At 33.5% G+C, this 22,714-nt stretch overlaps 1 protein-coding gene across 1 annotated transcript; it reads left to right on the top strand.

Moving 5' to 3' along the window:
• Nucleotides 1-21,034: 21,034 nt before the first annotated feature.
• LOC149566819 (uncharacterized) lies at nucleotides 21,035-22,475 on the top strand. Its single transcript, XM_089817436.1, has 3 exons — nucleotides 21,035-21,388; nucleotides 21,511-21,587; nucleotides 21,789-22,475. Exons 1-3 carry the CDS (start codon nucleotides 21,301-21,303, stop codon nucleotides 22,140-22,142), a joined length of 519 nt encoding a protein of 172 aa, XP_089673562.1. The 5' UTR covers nucleotides 21,035-21,300; the 3' UTR covers nucleotides 22,143-22,475.
• The last annotated feature ends 239 nt before the right edge of the window (nucleotides 22,476-22,714 follow it).

Raw genomic sequence — 22,714 nt, 5'->3', positions numbered from 1 at the left:
CTATACATTTTTCTCAATGTCCTTAAATATTAGGTATCACTGCAAGCACTCCATAAAAAAAGAAAATCACGACTTAGGACATCTTTATTTCCATTATATGCACATTTTCCAAAGTATGTGTCCACATGAAAATACATTCAAAAAGTGTGGAAATCATCAATTTTAACTTCCTTTTGGCATTTATCATCATAACACTTTTGCCCATCTTAAACAACTTTTTGCACCACTCATGATCCCTCTCTCCCAATTTTGTGACATCTTTATCTGATTTTTAAAAATTTCTAAATTTGCATGATAGGCTATCGCCATTCTTGTAAATTTTAATATACATATTTACATTTTAAAATTCAAAAATACTTTGCTATTTGAACTTGTAGAGATATTTATAGTCTAATAGATATAAGAGACATTTATTGACTCTTCTTTATCACATAGATTTTAAATAGAGAAACTAATTAGCAGACGAATAGGTTTTTATAAAAAAAAAAAAAATTATAAGAAAAAAAAGATGAAATATATTTATTTTAATATTTTGATCATTAATGATTTTGCATTTGTCAAAATATTTCTCATTATTTGTAGAAATTAGCATTTCTTATTAAGCCTTATGCATGTTTGCTCGTACAAAGAATGGAAGGGGTTGGAATGGTTTATGGATGCGTAAAAGGTAGGACACAATGACAATTAATGACAAAAATCACAATGTGGCCATGTGTCAAGGTCGTAATAAGGATATAGGCTAGTTTGTTATAGAATGTTATAGACAATTATTAATTAGCATAGTGGGTCTGGATTTTAGACTTTGTATTTACTTGAACACTAGACTTCATATGCTTTGGTAATAGATGGTTTTTGTGTAGACACGTCTTAAATAGTATTTGGTTGTATATATTTTTGATTTAGATAGGTGTAAATGTTGAATGACACTTTATTTCATGGTATATTATATAGTATAATGTTTAATATCTACTTTTATGTGTTATGTTCTTCGCCTAGTGCGTCTTTCTATATTCTTCGTATATGAGTAACCTTTTCCAGGGGTTAGTTTCCCAAAAGCTTCCTATTTTGGCTTTATGAGTTTCTAATTTTCCCCTTGTCTTTTGTCCTAGTTTCTTATTTAAGTCGATAGGCTTATATGTGGGAGCTTTGCCCCTGGATTTTACAATTTCCTACCGGAAAATTGTCAGCCTTTCTTAGATTTCATATTTTTCGACAATAGATCTTGCCTTTAGTAATTTTATTTTCTACTCCTAAAAACTATCACTTTTATTTCTAATTTAATCTCTAATTTCTATTTTCTATTCACCTCCCCATTTAATAGATTTTATTTAACATTTGTTTATAAAATAAACTTTTCAATCAAAGTGGAATAATGAAATTTTGTATATGAAGGATTGGAGAATTTTCTATGCTATGAAGAGGGTTTCATAATCTTCTTTGCATAATTTGTCCATTTTCGTACTTGTTTTCAAACGTTTAGATTTATAGCTACAATAATGTTCACAATTCTTCGTAGTCTTATTTATTAGTTTCACAATGCAGATTTTTCTTAGTTTTTTAATAGATCTTTTATTTTTTTAGTGTGACAAGTTTTGTGGATTAGTTAATTATTATTTTTACACCATTTTTTAAAAATCTATAGAGCTTACAAATTAGTGAATAATTGAATGATAGGTCTTGAAAAGAAGGTAAAATAAAGTTTGAGGGTTGTATATTATTTTATTTTTGTGATAGACTATTCATTTTGAATTTGGCAAGAAATTTTTTAATGTTAATTGTTAAAATCAAGACAATTATGTTTCCAAACTCTATTCTATTTAGATATTATCATTTTATTCAATTGTGTAGAATCTGCTTTTGTTAATTATTTGTGATTACATATATAACAATAACTAAAATTGAAATTTATTGTTTATATATGCAACAATAAGATTTAACAATAAGAGTTCTAATGAAAAAAATATTACTAGATTTGATATTGAAGACTTAGAATAGGAAAAAAAAAATTATGTATCTTAACAAGAGAGAAAAGTTGAAAAATAAAATTATAAATATAGAAAATGAAAAAAAAAACCTTTTTTAATAAAGAATGATTTGGATCAAAATTGAAAAGATATAGAAAGTATTTGTGCATCTAAATTTTACTTTAATATTTCTTGAAATTAAAATTTAATTTAATTTTAGAATATAAATTATTTGCATTAGGTTTATATGCTCATTTTAGTAACAATTTAATTTAGATTAAATTTCTAATATGAAATGTTTTAAAGTAAAAAAGACAAATAAAATAGAAAGATTCTTAATATTGTCCATATATCTAGATATTAGTTTCTTATTTATTTTTAAATTATAATCACTCATTAGAATCTATTGTAAAATAAGTTTATAAATTTAATCTATTATAATTAAATTAATTATTTAACATCACAAGATAAATATTTTATAAATTTAAAAAGTTTGAATTTAATTTAATGAAGTTTCACTTATTGTACATTATGATTGAATTAAAATTAGATAAAATAAACATTATACACTATAACAATTTACAATTTATAATAGAACAAATAATTTGTTTTTAAAATTATATATAAAATATTTTAAATTATACTTTAGTTAAAATAAATATATAGAAATGTTTAAAATCTAAAATAATTTGCATTAAAAAAGAAAGGAAAAAATAGGTTCCACATATATCTACAATAGTAAGTGTAGATTTATTATTTTAAAATCACTAAGTGTAAGTTTTTAATCTTATTATATAATATGAATTTAAAAAAATTGTCCTCTCTAATTCAATCTATTTTATTGCTCAAATCTTTATTAAAAAAAAATTATTTGTATTAATATTTCTTAAAAATCTTAAGTTACATTATTTCTATTTAGATGGTCACCTTTAGATATTTTAAATATCTTGTATAATATATTCTTTCTATTTTTTCATGTAGATTGTTACTATGGAGAATAAATATGGGCAAGGTACATAATGAAATGGTTAAATATAAATTAATTTAGGATTTTAAAAATAAACATTAAACTTTGATTTAATGTTACAAGGTACCTTATAACATTCATTTTATTGTACTTAAATGTAATTATTTATAGAAAAAATAATTAGTTATAAATTTTTTATTTAGTCCATTTTAGATTTTATCTAATTAATTATAAAAATGTGATATTTTCTATCGGCGCATCATTGCATGCACAAAAGCATGCAACTGGTAATGTACTTTGGTTTGATTGTTGGCTCCCCCCACCTGGCTTGTCCTTGTGTGGACCATTTTATTTTATTTATAATTTCTAAAAAGCTATAGTTATCACCAAAAGTAAAAGGAGGAAAATCCACTCCACCGCCTAGAACTACATGAAAACAAAAAACATCAAAACTAGACAATACTACCGAAATAACAAAAATGATCACCTCGTATCATTTTAAATTAGACAAAGGAATGATTGACATTAATGAAGGATTTTTAATAACCCCAATAGGTTATAACTTCTTCAAACACCAAAGTCTTCTCTAGATTAGTTGTTGAACATTTTTTCAAACACTTTTCAAGCAAGCTCTGATACCAATGTAATATCCTCTTACAAGGAACTAATATGCAAGTGCAATTCTTTTGGTATTTTCAATGCAAATACATAGAAACTAGATATGAAATGAAAAACAATTGACATACAATAATGTTTATAGTAATACCAAAATTTGATTCTAAATTATCACAACAAAACCATATGCTTATGAAGTACAATGATAACTACTAATAGTTACAAGAGGAACTTGATAATACTGATGCCCAAGAATGGAAATGAATCAAACATAGATACTACAACGCAACATTGTGCATGCGTACTGTAGCAGCCAAAATCTATTCTCCAATTTAAGCACAAATAGAACTCCTGAATTAAAGCTCTCCTAAATACCAAATTCAATGGATATTTCACCACCTCAAATGGTTGCAACATTGAAGAGTTGATGTTCTCCAATGGCTAACTGAAATTGGAAGACTTAGTTTCTTCTCCCAACTTAATATCAAATGCAATTCACAATAATCAGACGATAAAAAATGAAGCTCTCACCTCTATTTATACTTTTCCTTCACCCTTCTAGAAGGAAATAAAATATTTACTAATTGCATTCTCTAGAAGTTTCTCCCTTTCCAATAAGTAATGTCCTTTTAGGAAATTAAATTACTAGAAGTTTCCCCCTTCCAATAATTAATGCACTCGCTAGAAGCTTCTCTCTTGCAATACAATAATAATTTGTGCTTCTAGAAAATTAAATTACTACAAGTTTCCCCCTTCCAATAATTAATGCACTCTCAATTAATTAAATTAATTAACTATAAAGTCACCTTTTTATTTTAATTTATTTAATGACTTTATAAGAAATTAATTTAATCATTTTCTCCTTATTTCTCCACTTAGCCTTCAAAGAATGTTAAGGATAAGAACTCTACTGAGATGCTAAAAAGATGGGGACATTACAGTCCACCCTCTCTGAAATTGCTTGTCCTCAAGCAACTTCAAATCTGGATGCTACAAAATCTCCTCATTCTCCCATGTTGCATCCTCTACTGGAAAGTCCTTCCATTTCACCAAATACTCCCTTATAGTGTGTTGCCTCAAGTTCTTTTCCTTGAAATCAATGATAGCCTCTGGCATCAATATCAATTTTCCCTCATCATACAAGGGTGGGAGCATTGTAGAAGGAACAATATGATGTCCTAGCACCTTCTTGAGGTGTGACACATGAAAAAAGTTGTGCACCTTTCTCTCTACTAGCAAATCTAACTCATAAGCCACCTCTCCCACTTTCCTAATAATCCTGAATGGACCATAGTATCGTGGCTTAAGTTTCTCAGCACCACTCTTCTTGAGAGTGGATTGATGGTAAGGCTGCAACATAAGATACACCATATCTCCAACCTCAAAAGTCTGCTCTGTCCTCTTCTGGTCTGCATACTACTTCTGGTGATTCTGTGCCTTGGTTATATTATCCTTGAGAGTCTTAACAATGTCTTGACTCTCCTGTAACAAATCACTTGCAATGGGCACTCTATTGTCACTCAAAAGTAGATCCATAAAATTGGATGCCTCATACCCATATAGGGCCATAAAGGGTGACATTTGTATAGACATGTGATAAGTGGTATTGTAACAATACTCATAGAGATAAATACACTTTATCCATGCCTTTTTTTTCCCTACTATATAATTTCTAAGATATGCCTCCACCCATTTATTCACTATCTCTGTCTGACCATCTGTCTGAGGGTGGTAGCTAGTACTCAGAGTGAGCTCTATCACGGACAACTTGAATAGATCTTGCCAAAAATGACTCATAAACATGTTGTCTTTGTCACTCATAATGCTCTAAGGTAAGCCATGTAGTCTAAATATCTCCTTGAAGAAAAACTCTACCACCTGTGTAGTAGTGATCAGAAAGAAGTGTGTAAACTTCGTAAGGCAATCCAAAACCACGTATATGTAGTCCCTACCTTGGGCTCTAGGCAGTCTTGTGATGAAGTCCATAGATAAAAACTCCCACTTCCTATCAGGAATTGGAAGTGGCTAAAGTAAACTACTTGGATAGGAGTGCTCCTACTTATTCTACTGGTAGGTGGGACAGACCCTAATATACTGAATTACTTTTTCTTTGAGCCCTTTCCATGTGAAGGGCTCTCTAATTTGCTGGTATGTCGTGTAGAAACCAAGATGTCTTACCATAGGTGAATCATGAAAATATTTCAGAACCATCCTCCTCACTGTTGAGCCTGGGACCAAAAATATTTGCCCTTTGTAAATGATGATCTCATTCACAAGGGTGTATCTGATGTCTTGAATAGTTCCATCTATGAATCTAGCTATCCATGCATCCTTTGCATACTCTACAAGGATCAAGTGTCTCCAATCCTCTGATATATTTGTCAATAAGATCAAATGGGGCCTACACGATAAAGCATCAACAACTACATTCTGTGTCCCTTTAAAATATGTAATATCAAAGTCATAGGACTGTAACTTTCTCACCCACTTCTACTACCTATCATTGAGATCTCGTTGCACCAAAAAGTGTTTTAGGCTATTATGGTCAGTTTTGATACAAAATTTTCTACCTACCAAATATTGCTTGAATTTAGCCAAGGCATGTATAATGGCTAGCATCTCCTTATCATATATGTTGAAGCTCTGCTCTAGCCCTCTTAATTTCCTGCTCTCATAAGCGATAGGGTGCATGTCCTACATAAGCACCACTCCAATGCCATCTCCGAAAGCATCACAATGTAGCTCAAAAGGTTTTCTAAAATCTAGTAATACTAACACTAGACATGAAGTCATTAACTCCAAAAAATTCTCAAAACACTCCTGTGCCTCAAGAGTCCACAAGAAAGCTCCCTTTCTCATCAAATCTGTCAAGGGTGTTGCATGCCTAGAATATCCATCCACAAGCCTCCTGTAGAAACCACATAATCCAAGAAAGCCCCTCAACAATGTAAGGTTCACTGGTGAAGGCCACTCCACAATTGTACGAATCTTTTTAGGATCCATGCATACGTCTTCTACACTAATGATGTGACCCAAATACAATAACTCTATCATACCCCAAATCACATTTCAACTCCTTTACATACAAAGACTCTTTGCCCAATATATCCAACTTCGTGTCAAGATGAACTAAGTGCTCCTCCCAAGATCTACTGTACACCAAGATATCATTGAAGAAGACGAGTACAAATTTCCTCAACTGAGGATGGAAAACCCTATTCATTGTTGCTTGAAAAGTAGTAGGTGTGTTAGTTACCCCAAATGGCATAACTACAAACTCAAAATGGCCACAATGACATCTAAAGGTTGTCTTCTCAATGTCTTGCTCTCTAACTCTAATCTGGTGATAACTTGAACTCAAATCTATTTTTAAGAAGAAGCAAGCTCCATGAAGCTCATCTATCAAATCATTGATCCTACAAATGAGGTACCTATTTTTAATTGTCTTCCTATTAAGCACCCTGTAATCAATGCACATCCTTAATGTCCCATCCTTCTTTTTCACCAATGCCACTGAAGAAGAAAAAGGAGACTTGTTCTAATGTGGCCCATAGCAAGTAACTCCTTTATGGTTTTTTCAATTTCATCCTTCAACCTCTTTGGATGCCTGTAAGGTGTAATCATGATGGGCTTAGCCCCCTCCTCTAACTCAATGATGTGCTCAATACCCCTGTCTAGTGGTCTACATGGTGGAATGTCACTGAACATCTTAGAGTGTTTAACTCTAAGCTTCTGAATATCAAGAGGATATTCAGTCTTCTACTGCCCCTCCTATGATGGCATTAACATGCACTCTGCTACCCACTCCATCTGATCATGTCGAATCAATCTAGCCATCCTCTATAAAGAGACCATTCTGAAATAATTGTTCCTAATTGCCTTAAGAATCTTTGTCTTCCCATTTACTTTAAACTTCATCTCCATCTCATTGAGATTAAGAGTGAACTCACCAATATCATGCAACCAACTTATTCCAAGGACTATATCTATATCTCCCATAGGCACAACATATAAATATGCTTTAAAGGCATAATTATTAACTTCCAACGGGATTCTAGTGATCTTACGATCACAATTGAGGATATAGCCATTAGCTACCCTCACTCTAGTTCCCCCAAACTCCTTTGTTTGTATGCTATACCTTTCCACCAACCTAGCATCAATGAAATTATGAGTAGCACCAGTATCAACCAAGGTTATAACTCGCTATCCAAGAAGTACTCCTCTCATTCTAAATGATCCTTCTTATTTAATACTAGTGAGACGAGCTTCCCTAAGTTTCCCATCTCCTTCCCCATCCTTGAACTCCATTTTAGACAAGTTTTAAGCCTTGTCTTCCTTTTTTTCACCATCTATTTCCTCTATATCAGATTGCTGGTCTGAATTATCTAATTCTGATTCCTCATAGTATGCCCACATAACTTTGTTAGCTTTTCCCTTTAGTCTAAGAGGACAGTCATGGTTTGCATCATAGGGCCCCTTACAGTAGAAACATAATTTTTTCTTTCTCAAATAATTTAATGTTTCCCTATCAAAAGGTGTCTAAGTTTTATCTTTATTATCAATTTTGAAATCAGTCCTCTCTGGTTTTTTATAGAATGGTTTGTTATCCTCACTAGAAGATGCTCCTTTGGACTGAAATTTGTTTGTTGGGACTGCATGTTCCATACTTCTTGCCTTTTTCATAGCTTCTTGTAAAGAAATGGGATCCAATTCTTTTATCCAACCTCTCAATGGTTCGGATAGGCCTTCAATGAAAAGAACTATCAATCTATGCTCTAAAATGTTTGGCACCATGACTGCCAACAACTAAAATTCACTAATGAAATACTCCAAGTTTCCCATTTGTTTTAGCTGTGCTAATTCCCAGAAATAAACCTCTAGATCTTTCTTGTCAAATCTTTCAACCAACCTATCCACAAAGTCCTAATACTCTATCACTTGATTATGTTGAAGTGTTACCATACCATGGTACCACCAATCATGTGTTACCCCCTCCAAATGCAAAGTGGCATATTTGATAGCTTCAATTCCTATCATTGGCCTTAGTGCCAAAAATGTGTCAAGCTTATGAATCTAAGCTTGACTTGTCATCTTTCCACTCCTATCAAATGTAGGCATAGTGAGCTTTCTTGTAGCCCTCTTTAGCTCACTATTTTGACCCTAGGTCTCCTATCCCATCTGAGTGAAATGTTCTCTTCTCTAATTTACAAAGCATTCAAAGGTCATCCTCTCCCGAACCTGCAGTGCCGATAATTCCCATTCATAATTTGCAGCCATAAGGATTGTAGTGCCTCTCGCGTTTGCAGTTTGTACATTGTCTATTTTGATTCGAGGATCTTGATACTCTTATTTTGTACCTTATGATGACCCGAGGGTCGGATGTTATACTTTGATTCAGTTCCATAGATGCTATATTGCTATGTTATTCAGTTTACCATATTTGCATGTTGATGCTACTTTGAGATGACAATAGATCTATGATGATATTTGGTTATATGATGTATTGGACATGTTGTTGATTATATTATGAGATGAATTCTATGCTATGGTTATTTACTTCATTTATGTTCTTTATGCTTCTGCGAACGTGAGTAATGTAAATGGATTAAATAGGTATTTTAATACATGTTGCTTCGGCTATGATATTATATGCAATTACACTTGATCGTGTGTTTTAGTGTGCAGGAATTATATCCCTGGTAGTGGCATATGGAGTTAGTGATTCAGCTATTCATATTTACCAATGTCGTCCCTGTATGGTCGATGTATCCTTATTTTAATTATTTTAATTAAAACCTTTTGATGATTAGTAAATCTGAACTCATCTGCTTTTTTTTAACTAGACCAGTAAGCATCTCTGTGCATTTAGAAGTTCACTTTTGTCGCGAAAGTGGTTAGTGATTTTCTGTGATTTTGGGTTTTCAAATTTTAAATTTTTTAAAATTTATTTTCTTGCATCTTTGCCTTAGGTGAATTTACATTACGGATAATAACCTATTTTTATTTGGGTCGATTCGGAGTTTAACTACTCTAGCTAGCTATTTTCCATAATCAACTATTCATTCAAAATGAATAAGTATTGGAAAAGTGAATTCATTATTCACTTCTCACAATTTGAAAATAGAATTGGAGAGCAAATTTGAAAATCCTCTTCTGAAGGATTATTTTTTTATTCGTTGTGTGAGCTATGAGCATGGGATCTTTGCGAGGTTGGTCTCGTTGGATTCAACTCGAGGAGTTCTTGCTTTGCCGTCAGTTTTAGCAGTTTTGGCGAATTGGTTATTTTACTCTATGGGTTTCTATTTTGGCCCCCTTTTCTGTTAGGTAGGGCCTTCCCATTTTAATGTTTTTGCTCTGTTTATGCTTTCATTTCTTGTAGCATTATGTTACGTGGTTGAGAACTAGTGTTCCCCTCCGTTTCTGTTTGCTAGTTCTACCTAGTTGGTCGGGTATGAACATTTTCCCTATTTTTGAGATGGGGGTTTGAGATTTTGAGCCGTTATGCTGGCCGTTTTTGCATACGATGTCTGATTTCATTTAATTTTGGATTTTTGGGGTTTTTGAACCCAAAGGTCAAATGGGTTTTAATTTTGGAATTTTTCCAAAATTTGGGGTTTTTACTTCATTTTGTGTGATGCCCTGTTTTCTCGAGTTTTCTTGGCACATTGTGGTTCGTGGACCTAGATGATCCATTTGGATACCAGTCAAAACACTTTTGCATCTTTTGTTGCATTGGGATGCGTGTAGCATCCGTCATCTTGATTATGCTTTTGGTCGATTGACTTCTGTTTGCATTCTCATCCTGTCCTTGTGTATGATCTCTGTGATGGTGGTGGGCCACAAACATGTACATTTTTCAGGTGACCTACGGGGCTCGATCTTTCGTGGTACTTTCGAAAGTTGTGATCATTGGGGTTGAGTCGGGAGTTTGCATGCCTATGGGCACTCATCGTTGGATGAGCATGGGTAGGGTAGGGTAGTATATGGAGGGGCTTCTATCTTGCAACCTGTGACTATTTCTCGGTTGGCAGAGGAAGTTTTATATACATGATAATTAAATTAAAACATTGGGTGGTAATAAATACAAGATAATAAAATGTGTGGGTTGTGCGCCTTCCGTCGTGAAGAGTAGCTGCCCTAGGTTGTGCGCCTTCTATTGAGAAGAGTAGTTGCCTATACTAGCTTGGGCTTGTCGATGCCAAGCGACTCTCCATGATGTCAGTCCCTTCGTAGTAGCCCATTGAGATGTTTGACCAGGACCTGTAGTTTATGCATTGTCTTTGTCTTGGATTCAATCATCATACTACTTGGCGTGTGTGTTAGCCATGGTTGTTGTTTTGTGTGTGTGTGGTTGGATCATTATCTCCATCAGCACGGCAGGTGTGGACCTACGGGTGCCACGTGGTTGGGAGGCATACCTACCTTTACCACTATTAGGGATCGATGTACAGAGACAGTCTATTGTTCTAGTGTGATCGTTGATAGATGTCTCACTTGGTACTTTGATTTGCGGAGTATGGTTTCTAGTGATTTATTCTTTCATTGGGATGTTGTTTCCATGTTTACATGATGTTGGTTTTATGCATTCCTTATTATGATGTTTAGCATATAGTAGATGATGTTATCTGATTACAGGGTTATCTTATGTTTTCTACTAGCATGTTAGATTTCATTTACTTATATTGTAGCATGTTTAGTAGTGATGTCCCTATCACGATAGCACCGATGATCTGATCAGTGGCTTGGGATGTTATGCACAGAGGATGGCTAGGACCCATGATGGTCTTATGATGCCATTGATGGTTGGGAGGAACCACGTACTTATTTGGTTATTCTATTCATTGTGATGTTATTTTAGCTATTGTGATGTTTCCTTTCTGTACTGTTTCCTTTACTATTTGTTAGATGGTTAGATTCCCATTTTTTTTGTATTTCAGTTACTCAGTTCTAGTTCGAGTGTTCTAGCCTTGAAGTGTGGATCTGGTACTCCTCGGTGTGGAGGTTCTTTGGTCTATTTTTCCCTTTTCTGAGTTCTGGAAGTGTCTTTGTTTTCTATGGGCGACATTTGTTCAGCAATGTGCGACATTTAAAAAGTATCGCACGCCTTCTTGAGAAATGTTGTGCAACACTGGAAGAGTATCGTATGCCCTTTTGAGAAGTGTTGCGCGGCACTTTCCAGTATCGCACGCCTCTTAGAGAAACATTGTATGACACTATTAAATTGTTGCAGGCCTTAATGAAAAGTATCGCCCAGTCCCTGAAAGTGTCGCACTCCTTCATGAGAAATGTCACATGACACTTTTATATGCTACATTAAAGTATCGCACAATTTTTGTAAAAACCTGCGCGGGCCGATAGCGGGCACTTTTTGAGTTGATCCAAACTTTTTGAGAGTTGATCTGGATACCCTTTTGGACGTTCTTCGACCCTATGTTGTTGCATTTTGATTTCAGATGGTTTCTCTTGAAATCCAGTTTTCAGGTTTCTGTTATAGTCCTTCAAGGTTTAAAATATATCGTTTAAGTATAAGTTCTTATACTTAGGATATATTTTAATATATGCGATGACTCATTTGAGATGGGTTTCAGACCTCTACGGGCTAAGATAAAGATTCTAAGAAATTTCAAGGCTTCAGAATTCAGACTTAGCCAATTTTCTGGAGTCTATTTTGATCTTTTAGCTTGGTCGATCTCTTATGTTTTCCTGTTTTCATTTTGGTTAGTGGTGACATTTGGAGATCCGTTGGGTGCCAAGATGGTCGTTAAGTCTTCCGTTGCGATTTGTATGATCCTTGTATGTTGTTGTCTTGTGCACTTACACTTGTTTAAAAAATTTTTTTTAAAAATTCTAGCTTGTTTTTCATCCTTGTTTCCAAGGATCTCCAAGTGGGGCATTACAAGGATATCTACAAATGTCTCATCCTCAACTTCCTTTATTGGTTCTTGTATTGGTTCCTCTCTAGCAAAAGTAGGACAAGTAGACCTTTCTGTTGTTTTGGAAAGAGTTCTATGAGTTCTAGGTGATCCCACTGCACTCTTGTTATCCCCTTGTTCCTGATTCCATTTGTCTTGTATGTTCATGTGCTCAACCATGGTGGTGAGTGCCTACAAAGCCTGAGCTGTTTGCTTTTGTTCTATAACCATTGCTCTGAAAAATTCCTTTGTCTCCTGATTCTCATTCCTATTGTCTCTTGGTGGGCTACGCTCTTTCCTGTCACCCATGGTGTCTAGATGCCTAATAAAATCTTGTTCCTTGTCAAACAAAGCTCACCTGCTAGTGAAAAATCCGTGAGAGCCAACCCCAAGTGGCTTGTGATTGCTAAACCCTCAAAATGGCAGGATTTAGCTTTGATACCAATGTAATTGTATATGAGCAATGTTAGTATGCCAATAAAAACCAAATTTAAATAAAGCTTCTACAAACTAAACAAAATTCATAAACTTCAAGATAGACTAAGATGAACTCTCAATTGAGAATATGAGCCATTAATGGACTCTCTCAATAAGAAGCTCTCTTGTTGAGTAGCTTTGTCTAAATAGATAGGATGTATGCTCAAGCTTTATGCTTCAAAAAGGGCTTCAATGGATGATTGTGGATTTTTGGTGTGGATAGATGGCTTTAGTATGGATTTGGCTCTCAAAATAGCATTATAACTTTACTTCATGGATTGTGTTATTTTGCAAAGGGGAAGGATCCAATTTATAGGCAAGAGGCTTGAGGGATTGAGGGCCAAGATGCAAGGATGGGAAAAAGCTCATGGAGGGCTCAGATTGCATGAGAAGAGAGCACATGGATTGTGCTTCCTTATAGCCAATCAAGGAGTGACACATGTCACATGGTGAGAGGATGGAGGAAAGGGGAAGGATGAGTCAACAAAGGAGGCTCAAGGGATAAAATCTTCATAAAGACCCTCATAATGACTTGTAAGAGCAATAAAAGGGCTTGTAAGAGTCATTTATGACCTAGTGGACTTCATAAAGTTTTATGGTTGAGATATTTTGAGGGTGATGAGAGCAATTTCAACTTGGACTTGATTAGGAGGGCTTTAAGCTTGCTTAGGCTTGTGCAAATGATTAGAGGATGGATTAAGATGGTTTAGGATTGGCTTAGGGATAGGCAAGTGGATGGCATTTAATGAGGGTGGGTGAAGGAGGAGATATTTGTTAACTTTGGCTTGGGTTAATAAGTCTTAACCCATTTTTACGGAATGTGACAAGGTTAGGAGGGGATTAGGATTAGGTTTAAAGACATCTTCTAAAAGAGTCTAGACTTTGGATGAGGATAAAGACTTTCTAGAATAGTCTAGAATTTCTTAGGATGAGGATGAAGACTTTCTAGAAGAGTCTAGAACTTCTTAGGATGAGGATAAATTAGATTTTTAGGAAATAAATAAAGTTTTATTTATTTCAAGGGTTTGGGTTGAGGAGATATTTATTAAAACTTTTTTAATAAACATGAGGATTAATATTTAATCTTAATTAAATATTTTGAGTTGGGATTAGGGGTAGGAAATTATGGGATTAGCCTTTAATCAAAATTAAAGAAGGATTAGAAGATTTTGGAAGAGGTTATTGGTCATAAGGAAATTGGCCAAGTTTTGGGCAAAAAATAATTTTTTAATTTATTTTAGGATTTTTGGTCAATTTATTAATTAAATAATTAATAAATAAGGAAATAATGTTTAAATAAGATTTAAACATTTTTGGGAGGGATTCCTTAATTAAATATTTTTAATTAAGATAAAGGGATTTAATGGCATAAAAATTAATTAATTAATTAAATAATTAATTAATAAATTAATTAAATAATAAATTAATTAATTAATTAAATAATTAATTAATAAATGATGATGTCATCAGAGATTTTTTCAAAAAATAAAAATACTTTATTTTTTAAAGGATTTTTAGGTGTCTACAGTAATAACCCCAACAGGTTATAGCTTCTTCAAACGCCAAAATCTTCTCTAGATCAATTGTTTAACATTTTGTCAAACACTTTTCAAGCAAGCTCTAATACCAATGTAATATCCTCTTACAAGGAACTAACATGCAAGTGCAATTATTTTGGTATTTTCAATGCAAATACATGGAAACTAGATATGAAATGCAAAACAATTGACATATACTAATGACTATAGTAATGCCAAAATTTGATTATGAATTATCACAGCAAAATCATATGTTTATGAAGTACAATGATAACTACTAATAGATACAAGAGGAACCCGATATTAGTGATTCCCAAGAATGGAAATGAATCAAACATAGTTACTGCAACGTGGCATCGTACATGCATACTGTAGTAGCCAAAATCTATTCTCCAATTTAAGCACAAATAGAACTCCTGAATTGAAGCTCTCCTGAATACCAAATTCAATGGATATTTCACCACCTCAAATGGTTGCAACACTGAAGAGTTGACATTCTCCAATGGCTGACTGAAATTGGAAACCTTAGTTTTTTCTTCTAACTTAATATCAAATGCAATTCACAATAATCGGATGATAAACAATGAAGCTCTCACCTCTATTTATACTTTTCCTTCACCCTTCTAGAAGGAAATAAAACATTTAATAATTGCATTCTCTAGAAGTTTCTCCCTTTCCAATAATTAATGTGCTTTTAGGAAATTAAATTGCTAGAAGTTTCCCCCTTCCAATAATTAATGCACTTTCTAGCAGCTTCTCTCTTACACTACAATAATTAATTGTGCTTCTAGAAAATTAAATTACTAGAAGTTTCCCCCTTCCAATAATTAATGCACTCTCAATTAATTAAATATAAAGTCACCTTTTTATTTTAATTTATTTAATGACTTTATAAGAAATTAATTTAATCATTTTCTCCTTGTTTCTCCGCTTAGCCTTCGGAGAATGTCAAGGCTAAAAACTCCACTGAGATGCTAAAAAGATGGGGACATTACAGAATTCCAATTGAATTGATGAGTATGATGGTATGTTGTATTATAATGTCATCTACTAAGATTTAAATCTTCCAAAAGTGTAAGAAAACTAGAAATTCAATTTTAAGCGACTTTAATTGATTAATTATCCTTATCAATAACATCTTAACTTTAGAATAAATGTTTGGCCAAATGATCTCTTGTGTTAATCATGTTTGGAATGTCATAAAATAGGAATTATAGTATTTTGCTACATCTCTTTAGTTTCTATGTTTTTGGTTGAATTGATAGGTAAAAACCCTTGATCCCATACAATGGAAAGAATAATACAACACAACAACCCAAGCTTCACAACATTATAGCTTGAAGGACAAAAACTTGCACTAGGACTTCAAAATTTCAATAAAAGACTTTTGATATAATAAACTATAACTAAGACAATTACTACTATTAAAAATATTCTTCCAACCATAAACATAACACTGATCAAACCATCAAAACACTAATATAATTCTGACAATCTATAATGCAACAATCAAACAAGTTTAGAGATCTGCTATGCTTCCTAGCCTTGGTATTATAGCACTATAACCACATCAAAACTTATAGCTATGAAAGTTTGGAAGGAAAACCCATAACACCATACAATTCAAAAAATACATAAGGTTATCCAAATTTTAAGATGGTAAACTAATAACTAACATGAATATTTTTTTAAAAAAGTCTAAAGTTCTTTTAAAGATGAAGCCTATGTAGACCACCAAATAAGAGAGCCCTTGCCTCAAAGAGAAAATTCCTTGGCATTATCATTAGAAGTAATTTCATCTCCCAAATCCTTAATAGATAATAAAGAATAATGACTTATGACTCTACTTGCTCATTCTAACCACTGTCATCTATACCCTAGCCCTAATCAACTCCCAATCCTTCTTCAACTTCTTCCTTATTTTGCTTTGTCTTGAAACAAGACTCATCACAACTTTATGCATTAATCCATAAGTAATATTGCAAAGATGTGATTACATGGCCAATTTAAGGTTGTTTGGTATTAATCGAAGAGGCAACATTCTCCTCCAACTATGTAGCTTTATTTTGCAATTTCATAATTTTCTATTGAAGGTAAAGAAAATCATTGTTCTCATTACCAATTTTGGAGGGAGTTATCATTGTGTTATCTTCCATATTATGGACAAGGGAGTTAAATTGTTTTCTATCACTAGATCATCCAAATTGACTATTAAATCAAAGGGTTATTTGTCCTTTTCCTCAAACTCTCGCTCTTTGTCCTTATAATTATTACCACCTAAATTATCAATGGTATCCTCATCTTCTGGTCCATACTCAAATTCTATCTTTGGGATAATTTATTTCCTATCTTTTTACCCATCTTTTCTTTGTTGAGAAGTCGAGCATGCCTCCTTTCTCCTGAACACTTATCGCATGTAAGCTCATCTCGATTCTCCATTTCCTTTGTATTATATTCATAGTAGGAATTTTATTTTTTTACTCTTTCCCTATTTTTTTAGCCTTAACAGGGATGGTCTTGGAAGTAGCAATGTTTTGTCTCCAGGGGTAGGCTCCAACAACTCAACCTCTAATGGTCTTTTAGTAGGGTTGATTTTCACATCTTTGAATCTTTTTTTTATAGGGTTAAGGTTCTATAAGAGGGGAGTACTCTCAATTAGTTGAATTTTAATAGAGCTATAAGGTTGATCTTGTTGTTAGTTAGGTTCAAAATCAGGGTAATAGATAAAAATACATCTAAGGGGGAATTTATCAAATTCAATTTTTTATAAAACAAGCATAAACCCTTGATACAATGGGAGGACCCTTTTAGTAACACTATTATACAAAAAGATGTTAAAAAAGAATGATAAACCAATTTTCTCTTCATGAAAAATAAAACTACGATAAATATGATTAAGTATTAAAAAATGATGGTCATGAATGACTATGTAACAACTCTTTAGAATAAAATATTTCACCACAATACTACATTTTATAAACTTAAAAAATTCCTTTATTCCTTAGGATGGTAAACTTGTAAAAAACCTCCTTCATTTTTCATCTCAAATGACAAGTATTCCTTTCTGAAAATCTTTTATACTTTTTAAATTCCTTAATAAATCTACTCATCTATTTTTTTAAAAAGGGACCAAAGACAAATACAACATATAATAGTCGAATTGTTTTATATACATATGGGTAACCGTTGCCATCCTAGTCGACATACAGTTCAAGCCAAAATGGTATGCAAGCACTAACAAAGTAATAACTAGTATATTTTTGGCAAGACAAATTTCCCAAAGCAGTATTTCTTGGTATGTCAACTGCTGGTTGATTGAGTTCAAAGCAAATTACATAACTCTCAAATTTGCCATTATTGCATGGGAAGCATACGCGCCATTCCATGCAAATGTTATGTGACATATTGTATGATTACTTTCACTATTCAAGGAAAAGTCGATACACAGATTAGCCTCCTAAATATAAACACCAAGTTTAGCTACTTTTTCAATGGGTTTTTTTTCATGTTTTAATGGGGTTTTCCCCTCATTCTAACTCTATTCTCATTTCTCACAGCGACCCAGATCAGCTTAAGTATTTATGTCTCTTTTCTGAGCCAAAATTGTAATGTTAACTTGGCATGATTGATATGGAAAACAAAAAGAAAGAGGTCCAAACAAAACAAAACAAAAATGCATTGAAACCATAGTTAGAATTCTTTTGTAGAGGAAAAAGATGTGTATCCTTATATATATTAATGAACATGGGGGTTCGTTTCCATAGTCCGTCCAAAAAGAGGACAAGAACAATATTTTGGAAGGTGATGAAAAAGGTTTGTACGTGAAGTTCCACACAAATCTCTAATGCATTGGGATCTGATGTGCCTATGTCTACCAAAGTCAACATTGTTCATCGGTAAATAATATTACAGAATTGAGTAGAAGAAAGAGCAAGGTGGTCGCTGATGGAAGAGCAGGCGGCGCAACCCCATGCACCCACTGTTTGCTGGTCTCCTTCCTTGTCTCCACTGTGGGTCCCTTCGCCTTTGATATCCCACCACTCCCACTTTAATACTTGAGACATTCCATGCTATCTCCCCATCCACTGCGTCACCTGTCCCCACCCCATGAAGTTACACTTTAGATACCTCCTCTCTCCACATTTGTACAAGATAGGTTATATACTATATCATATCCCACCATGTTGGCTCCTAGCCCACTTGTGACTTTGATCATGTGTGAACATGAAGTTTGGAGATTATCCTTTTACTACCTTGTATGATCAATGGTGTGTTGTAGTCAGGGTGTTAGTTGTTTAATGTTGGATGTGTAACTGTGTTATAAAGAATTGGCATGGTAAGTCTATTTGGTCTATGTCATCTTCTGAGTAAGGTTTCCTCCTAATCTAAAGACACGTTGTCTATTGCGCAATTAGAATGCATCATCATTCTAAATAAATGAATAAGACTTAAAACAAAAGACATGAGAAACAAGTACATTTTGGTTGTCCCATAGCCACCAACGATCTAAAGATGACTAAGTATGAGTAGCCTAAAATGTAGGAGAATATAGATAAGATAGAGTTAAGCTTGCTACCAAAACGTTTTGTCATGTCATCTCTTGAATGGGGGTTCTTACTATTCTAAGGGTAGCTAGAGTGTCAACAACCCTAAGTGAGAAGAACATGGCTTAATTAAGGAAGGATTGGAGACAAAAGTTGAATTATCTTTTGAGTAATGGTCTCTATTATTCTAAGGATAGATATAGTGCATGCAGTCATAGGTGGGGAGAATATAGCTCTCTATCATGTCATATCTTGAGCGGGTTACTACTATTCTTAGCATAGGTATAGTGAAGGTAGTCCTAAGTGGGGGGATCATAGCTCAAATAAAGGTAGGCTTGGCTTGATAGAAAGCTTTTTGATATAATCTCTTGAATGACGATCCCTACTATGCTAAGAGTAGCTATAGCTCGGGCAGCCCTAAGTTGGGGTAATATGGGTATGATAAAGGTAGGTTTGGTGACATATAGCTTTATCAAATGTCATCTCTAGAGTGAGGGTCCCTACTGTTCTAAGTCTAGCTATAATGCAGATAGAATTGAGGGAAATATACCTAATATAGAGGTAGGTTGCACTCTATCTTTATACATTCTAATCTCATTCTAGTTATTCTAAGTTATCTTTATTACTAGTATCTGTGATTGAATGATTTGATATGACCTATTTAGATTTGTAAATTTCAATTTGAGCTAGAATAAGTGAGCTAATACATTTTTTTTTTTGATGAGATTTTAATTTACATTAGTATTTTTAGATTGATTCCAAAGTTGCGAGGGTAGAACAAGAGATTAGTGCAAAGAGTGGAATGATATTTATATGATAATTTATATTTAGAAGAATCAAAGTCATACTTATAATTATATAAATAGGTGTTTGGGGTTAGATAATGCATTAAGTCATTATAGGAATTGTAATCTCTTTTTTAATTGTATATCGATTTCAATTATCTTGTTCATATGGTCATCAATACAAGCTCCTTGAAAGAAAACCCATTAGAAATCATTTATAGAAGATCAAGAGTCACTACAAGTAGCAATCCACTTTTATTCATAAACTACCTTCATATTCATAGCTAGCTATGAAATAACAAGAACCTCAGCTTAGAATTACACTTTAGATCTTCTTACAAGGCATTGAATTTGAGTTTCCACAATAAGAATCCAACACTTTAAACTAATTCATCTGAATTCCTTGAATGTATAAAACTTTTATTGACTCTCTTATTTTGATTTATAGAACTTTTCTTTGATTATATACCTACAATGAACATCGTATAATTCCCATCCATCTCCTTTATAATTATACATTTTATAAACAAAATTCATTTCAAATATTATATATACATTAAAAAAAATAGTTCAAACTATAATAAATTACAACTGGTACACCTAAGTACATTATAATGAAAACTAAACCCTAAATTATATTAGCCAATCCCTGAAGGTCGATGGTGACTATCCCAACGGTTGGGCACTATTGTTGAGAACATGCTGCATGCTGAGGTTACTGTCAAGGAGTAGCACTCACCCCAATATTATAAGCCAAGCTTAATTTTAGCCTACCTTGATTTTGATGCATAACCTATGCTCTACAAATTTGTGATTCTTAATCCAAGGAGGTAATGCGGATTCCACTGTAACATAATCCCATTTTGTTATACTTTTTTATAGGGCATGTCCCAAACATGGGATTGTAAACATGGGATTGTTTAAAAGATCAAGGTAAATAGAAACTTGGATTCCACTCAAATACTAGGTCCTTATCATTTTATTGGGCTAAACTATAGAAAATAATAGAAAACAAATTGGGAGATGCTCCAATTAATCTAAACCTACAAATCTGGCGCAGTAATGCTACATCAACCCTTCCTACTCTAATATGGCAGTGTAATCCACTTCCTCTTTGAAGCTTGTAGCATAAAGTTTCCTCTTCTATTTCTTCTTTAATCCCTGTGTGAGATAGAACTTTCTGAATTCCTCAAAGTTAGGACTTTGAAGAAGTTTATGTATTTATATTGTGAGGAGATACTTTTTTCCTCTCTTTCACCCTTTACCGTTGCTGGTAGTGTTTGTCTGGCTTTCTTGATTCACAGTGCTGTTGGAAGTGAAGACATGTCGTGCCTAATGTCTTATCATGACAACAAGGTGGATTATTCATTCTCTGATTTAACTATAACCGGCCCAAAAAAACTATATAACTAGACCAACTTACCAGTAGCACCTTCACACCCACATTTTGAAACTTCTTTCTTTCCTTTCTTTGCATCTTGTCTCTTGAGGAAGAATGAATCAGTTTAACACTAAAATGGTCATGGTCCTTTTAGGGCTCTCTTTCTTATCATGTTGCACTTCAAGACAGCTAAGTGATGAAGGTAAACTACCAATCTGCACATTCTTCTGTAATTTATGAGCATATATTTTCTCATTAATGATTGCTTACAATATAGAAAAGAATTGAATGTTTTGATTCTCATATGGAATTTATCTAATGCAGATGATATTATGAAGCTCAGCCTATCAGATAGTAGTGGCTCTGATGGAGGTGAATCAATCAGATCTCCTGCTATAAAAGTATGCATTATAATATTAGGGTTTTCTTTATCAATTCTTTGAGGCTTTTCTGTCCATTGCAGAGGGATTTGTTTCATACCTAACAGACAGATTTTGTTTCCTAAGGACAAACCAAACATTTTGTAAGTCTTTTCCAAGAAGAGAGAATTCTAAACATATATGTGTGTTTTCTTATGGTAGTTTATTTCATGTTTTTGGCAGGAGCGGTTAGCACCCAATTTGGAAGGAATCAGACGTTTGTTAGGGAGAAAATATGAAGAGAAGATCAATTCGGGTAGTGAGGCAAAACATTTAGCTGGTGCAGAAACAGAGAAAATGACTACACCAGCTAAAAGTAGCCACACCCATCATCATCACCACCATAGAAAGAGAAAATCTACAAAGAGTGCAGTTCCATCAACCTTTGTCAAGGGGCAGCAAAATGAAGAGAACAATGTTGCTGCAAAAGAGATGAATACATTTTCCTGGCATAAACACAACGAGAAATTATATGATAGACCAATCTTTCATGTGGATTACAGTGGGCCTAAAACACACCCTCCAAAGAACAACTAGGAGCTTAGTCTTATAGCAAGCAGTAACATGATGTCATTTTCTACTAGAAATCAATACAAAAGAGTGAAAATCCTGGATCTGGTATGTACGAACACTATGTAGATCTAGATTTAAGAAATCACAGTGATAAGATACTGCTTTCTCGATCGGAGCAATGTTAGGGAGGACTAGTGTACCTTTATTTTAAATTTTTATAGGATATAACATGAAAAAGTTATATGTACTTCGTTTGGTGTTTATGATTTCCTACACAAGGAATCACAGGTGATTATTGCCATGCAGTATATATTAAAGTAGATTGATTGATAATATATTCTGACTATCGATTTGAAAGCGTTCTTGCAAATGATCACTTTACATTTCTTTTGATATAATATTTTGCTTAGTTGAGAGATCAAAGTATGAACTTAAATTCTTACAATGTTCTTGGTAGTTCTGGCCATTAAATTTGCATGGATTTGGCTTTAGTGGAGAGCTTTAATGAGCACTCAATCTAGATTGATACAACAGAATAAAGCTTCTGTTCCTGTCTTAGAATTAAGAGATTTTGGCGTATACTATCCAAATAAGAA

This window comes from Cupressus sempervirens, chromosome 3 (genome assembly GCF_028749045.1).
Source record: "Cupressus sempervirens isolate cs-2001-9-10 chromosome 3, ASM2874904v1, whole genome shotgun sequence".
Classification (NCBI taxonomy): Eukaryota; Viridiplantae; Streptophyta; class Pinopsida; order Cupressales; family Cupressaceae; genus Cupressus; species Cupressus sempervirens.
The sequence above is the reverse complement of the archived record's forward strand: the minus strand, read 5'-3'. Positions and strand labels throughout refer to the sequence as shown.